Source organism: Myotis brandtii, unplaced genomic scaffold (genome assembly GCF_000412655.1).
Source record: "Myotis brandtii unplaced genomic scaffold, ASM41265v1 scaffold822, whole genome shotgun sequence".
NCBI lineage: Eukaryota > Metazoa > Chordata > Mammalia > Chiroptera > Vespertilionidae > Myotis > Myotis brandtii.
The window spans coordinates 891940-897690 of NW_005371333.1; the positions used below are offsets into that span (position 1 = coordinate 891940).

Below are 5751 nucleotides of genomic sequence, written 5' to 3' on the forward strand. Positions count from 1 at the left end.
GGGCAAAGAGTTCCTCTGTTTTGCAATCCTACTCTCCTTCACTAAAAGAAAAATCCCCTTTCCAATGCCCATGTCACCTATCAAAAAGCCACCCAACTGAAAAGCAGGTAATAGCATCATTGTGGCCTTTGAGATAAAGTTTGCCTGTGGCTGCATGTTAACTTTCTGTTTGCAGCGGTCTTTAAAGCCAGGCTATTAATAATGCCGTGTATAACAACGGCTTTTATTTATTCATAAATACAGCACAAACATCTTACTTGTCAAAAGGAAAGGATTTTCTTTTCCTATAAAAAGATAATTAATTCAGGCTGGATAAACTTAATGGTGCGTTTGCCATCTGGGCAAAGCAAACAAAACACCAGAATAGAATTGTGTGAAGTAAAATAATCAAAATATGGGATAAAAATATGTGCTTAAACTGTATTTTGATTTCTTTAACTACAAACAATTTTCCACCCCAAGTATTATGCTCATGCTTTATTTGAAAGAAAATATAAAAGGCAACAGGGCATAGAATAAATACCCAGCTGAACATGGACAAAAGTTTCAGGTGATTTCTCTCCTTTTTGTTTTTTCCACATCAGTAAGTTAAGCAAAATGTTTCACAGGCTCTGCATCTCTTCTCATCAATACCCATGAGGAACAGAACCTCTTATAAAATAAAATAATAATAGAGGTGGAAGTGCTTTGTGAACGTTAAAGAACCATAAAAGCGTAAGAGGGTTATTATTTCCATCAGCCTGGTATGTCCTCAGAGAGCCACCCTGGGAGCTCTGATGTTATTAACTCAATTCAGGAAGCCGAATGTGGCTGATGATCATGATCTTTAATACCCTTGAAAAGAGAGTACTTGTCAAGTGGGACCATCACTGCACCAACTTTCTAGCCTCACCTTTAAGCTCCTCGCTGTCACTTATTCAGAAATATTGCTCCTTTCTCATCCTCTCCTTAAACACACCAGTCTTTGTTTCTTCTAAGCCACTCCACACCCTGACCCCATGAGTCCCTGATTTCATGGAGTATGACTGAGCTTTCTCTCCATCCCACCACATCTGTCTTGCCTCTTTCTGTGTCTGGTTTTAACCATGCCCATCACCAGTTAGCAGAATGTATCATTACGCATATCCTGGAGCCTTCCTTTACCCCATTTTTCTGGATGAGAAGGACCTGCCTCCATCACATCACATGATTCTCATTAAAATGTGATTTAGCCCTGACTGGTTTGGCTCAATGGACAGAGCATCGGCCTGCAGACTGAAAAGTCCCAGGTTCGATTCCAGTCAAGGGCATGTACCTTGGTTGCGGGCACATCCCCAGTAGGTGGTGTGCAGGAGGCAGCTGATCGATGTTTCTAACTCTTTATTCCTCTCCCTTCCTCTCTGTAAAAAATAAATAAAATATATCTTAAAAAAATTTTTTTAAATGTGATTTAGAAAGTCCTTCTTGCAAGAAGCCTTCCCTGTGTTAAGATGTAGACCACAGCTCAATTCTGACTATTACAGAACTCAACACCGAATTTACATGTTGATCCTCATGACCTTTTGTCTCTCACGTCCTATGAACAGTAAACAGGTTTGTTGTAGTTGACAGTGAACGAATAATTGCTTGTGGAAGTTGATCTCCAGTAAGTGTTGCAAGGAATTCATTAAATGACTGCAATACTAAAGTGTAAGATGATGTTATCAGAAATATATTTTTACCCTGGGATTCAGTGGTCGGGAGATTTTGACTTCAACTCTTCTCGGGACACTAGACACATGTATTTTTTATACATGTCAGAATAAAAGTCCCTTTCTTTTGGAGTATAAAGCAAAATCCTTACCAGAGCCCATCCCATCAGATGATACTTGGTTTCCCAGTTTATTTCAGTGCTGTCTCTGAGCCTGGCCACTCTGGCCTTCCTGCCACTCTTTGAATATGCCAAAATCCTTCCTCGCAGGCTGATTCTCCAATTGCTTCTTCCCACTCCTCCCCTGCTCCAAATTAATTCCTAATTATAATTTATAGTTGAACTCAGATGCCACTGTCTTAAAAGAAGTTCTCTCTGATATCTTGAACCAATTCCTGTATATGCTCTGCTGGAGCCCTTCATAGAATTGGTATAAATGAACAAGCACTCACGTGATTAATTGGGTCATATGACTTTCTTATGCTAGAAATAAACTCCATGAAGTCTGAGACTACCACTGCCTTATTCGCAGCTGTAACTGCAGCACCCAGCATTATGCTCACACAGTAGGTTTTCAACAAATTGGATTACAATATACCTGAAGGAGTGAATTCCTTACTGAAAGAAAACAGTGACAATGATGACATTCAGGAAGTGTTGACAACGTTTCTAAAAACTGAATGAGCAATTCTCAGTTCTGCTTCTGTGTAACGAGTTCCTCTGCAATTCCTCTCAAGCTTATTTTGAAGTCTCGGATTGAAGAAGTAAAATATCACGATTCGTCATTAATGATTCATTAATTTTTCTTCTGTGTCGCATCAGATAGATTATACAATTGGGGACTTTTCAGTGAAGCTAAAATTTACCTTGCATAATAAATTCCTTAGTCAAAACAAAAATTCAGCCATCAGACACACTCAGAAGCATGGAACCAAATCTCTATGGAAATGGGATTTCCCCTGGGCAAAATGTTTATACATGGTATGCATCTGCTAACTGACTCACACATGAATGCAGAAAGCTTACACAAAGCCTGATATAACACAGATGAAGGAACACAAATACATTTGCTAGTATTTCTGTGTGTTGGGGAGGAGAATATTACTTGATTTTAAAATTACTGCTTGATTTTATTATTGTGTACTTCAGTTTCACCTATGAGCCATTAAATTTGATGGCCATAAACAGTAACACATCAAAATATAAGCTACTCTCACAACAGCAGCATAACAAAGTAATTCCATTGACTCTCTGTTCTAGGATAAAGAATGAGAGTATATAAAACTAGACCTGTGACTGGGTTTTAAAAATCCCTGTGCTCACTAATTCTGTCTTGTTCCTGTTTGCACTTCCATGTCCTCTGCCTTCTAGTCCTTTTTGCTTGTTCTGGGAGAGGTTAGAAATAATATTTTCTCATACATCTTTTTCTGTCTCTGCAATGAAGAAAAGATGAGATTATAAGTCATCAATAGGGCTTTGGACTGTAAACCTGACTTTTATTAGCTTTACCTTTACTATGTGAGGTTCTAAGCCTACAGATGTGTGCTTTACTATTTGGTATTCGCAAACACTTTCAGCAGTTAGGGCCGTAGGTGAGACAGGAGCGCAGTGTCTTTGTCTAGGCAAGTGACATTGGGCTGGTTAATTACGGAGGACAGCTCAAGAAGGAAAAACTTTGAAATAAAATGAAAGACTGATTTTGTTAAGACTATAGAAATGAAAAATAAAAGGTAATGTTTTTCATTGTTATTTTGTTCTTAAGTTAGCTAAGGGTGTTTTAAGAAGTTGTATATCTATGCTTTGGGTTTCTCTCTCTCTCTCTCTCTCTCTCTCTCTCTCTCTCTCTCTTTTATTTATTTATTTATTTATTTTTGTTAATCTTCACCCAAGGATATTTCTCCATTGATTTTTAGGAAGAGTGAAGAGAGAAGGAAAAACAGAAACATCGATGTGAGAGAAACACATTGATGGGTTGCCTCCTGCCCTCGCTCTGGCCAAGGCCTGGGCTGCTTTGGGTTTCTTAAGATCCATGGTAAATTAAGCTACTAATGGGGAGGAATCCTACTTTTGAGGACTGAAAAGTGCCAAATTTTAAACCCACTTGTCTGCTTATATACCAGAATGGATAGCTGGTCACTGTAATATTCATTGTCATTATTGGTGATGTGACTGCTGCTATGATTTTCCTTCCCCCATCCCAGCAAACACTGAAGGGAGGCTAACTTTACGGATTGAATTGGAAACTTAACAGTTTAATTGGTGCATTTTCCCTACCTTTTATCAATAGAAATCTAGGGGGGACAAACAAAAGATAAATTTTAAAAATTTAATTTCAGATGAATTAAAACAAACAAACAAAAAAACAAAAACAAGCAACAATCAACTGCCACCATCCTAATCTCTAAACTTTAAAGTGTGGCTTCCAAGTACTATTTGTCTGGACTGAGGTCAAGGAGCAACTGAGAGCCAACACATGACTCTGAAGGTCAAATAGGATACAAATTTCTTCAAAACTATCTTGAAAGAAAATTTAAAGTGTATATTAATGAGATACATGAGCATGGATGGTGCACTGGGTGACAAAAGAATGTTGCAATAGAGAACCAGTTTGTACTGTGCAATGGAGAGAAAGCAGATCTACAGAACATCAATTCCTACCCTATGGTCTCTCAGTGAAGAGTCAGAGGGGAATTGGGTGAAAGAAATTTGTGGTGAGACAAGTACATTTCATTTAAGTCATAGTTCACTAAAAGAGAGCTTACAAATCTTAGTATATTGCAAAGCTATATAAATAATTATTTTATGACAGAAAGTCATAAAATCAGTTAATTATACAAATACAGCACACACACACACACACACACACACAAAAACCCTGAAAATAAAGTACCTGTGCTTGGGAAAGCATGAAATAAAGTATCATTGCAACCATTTGTTTTCTACATACAATTCTACTTATCAGTGAAGGTTTTATTGCCACATTACATACATGCCAAGAAGTTGTAATTTCTTTCTTTCATAACAGTTCTTTATATGTCAATAACCAAATTACAGAGGAAATCCCTGATTTAACACCTAGTTTCTTCTATCTTGTTGACAGTCAGTCAGTTCTCCCTCTGGGTGCCACACCTACCTGAGAAGTAAATGAAGGCGGGTAGTCAGTGGTCCCAGACCCAGCAGTTGTTAAATAATTTGACTATCGACCTTAACAAATGTCCCTTATTTTCTTATAAGAAGTAAAACATCAGTGCAGTTTCAAAGGATAAAATATGTACATAATTTTATTCAAAAATTTATATTATGTTACAAATATGTACAATTTCAATAATAAATTAAAAATAAATGTTCATATACATCATGTTACTCAATGCCATTTTTCTGCCTTCATTTCTAAGAGTTCATCCGACGCAAGATCCTGATCCTCTTCTTGCTAGAAAAACTTGCTTTGGCAGCACACTGGAAATGCAAAGCGTTTCGGTGCCTTTGAGCAATGGGAAAGTGTTTGTAAATAACAGAAATGCTGAAGAGGATCACTGCAATCCGGAAGTGCCGATGAACATTTGTACAATATTTACAAAACTTCGCAAAAATTCTTTAACATTTTTTTCCTCCAATTCCTCACATTCTTTGCATCCAGATTCAGTTATATTCTGCAAAATAAAAAGAAAGGATTAGAATGGAAAGTCTGGTATATTTTGAATCATACAGTGAGGTCTTGAGACATGAAAACTTGGGCAAGTTAATATCATATTAGGAAGAACTGGGAAATTTGATGTGGGCTTATTTTTATAATGGACTAGAGGCCCGGTGCATGAAATTCGTGCACGGGGGGTCCCCTCAGCCCAGCCTGCACCCTCTCCAATCTGGGACCCCTCAGGGAATGTCCAACTGCTAGGGATCACAGGGATCGGGTTTAAACCGGCAGTCAGACATCCTTCTCACAATCCTAGACCGCTAGCTCCTAATTGCTCACCTGCCTGCCTGCCTGGTTGCCCCTAAATGTCCCCCCTGCCAGCCTGATCACCCCTAACTGCCCCCCTCTGCCTGCCTGGTCGCCCCTACCTGCCCCCCCTGCCAGCCTG

General features: G+C 38.5%; 1 protein-coding gene across 13 annotated transcripts in view; it reads right to left on the reverse strand.

Annotated features, from left to right (window-relative positions):
- Positions 1-4650: 4650 nt before the first annotated feature.
- Positions 4651-5751, reverse strand: part of IL15 (interleukin 15) — a 64913-nt gene continuing 63812 nt past the window's right edge. For 9 of the 13 annotated variants that reach the window (XM_014531705.1, XM_005884192.2, XM_005884195.2 and 6 more), the window contains one exon: positions 4651-5319. In XM_014531705.1, the coding sequence (XP_014387191.1) occupies positions 5200-5319 (120 nt within the window). In that variant the 3' untranslated portion in view covers positions 4651-5199. The remainder of the gene's footprint in view (positions 5320-5751) is intronic. The other 4 variants (XM_014531712.1, XM_014531711.1, XM_014531710.1 and 1 more) reach the window with 1 other exon arrangement.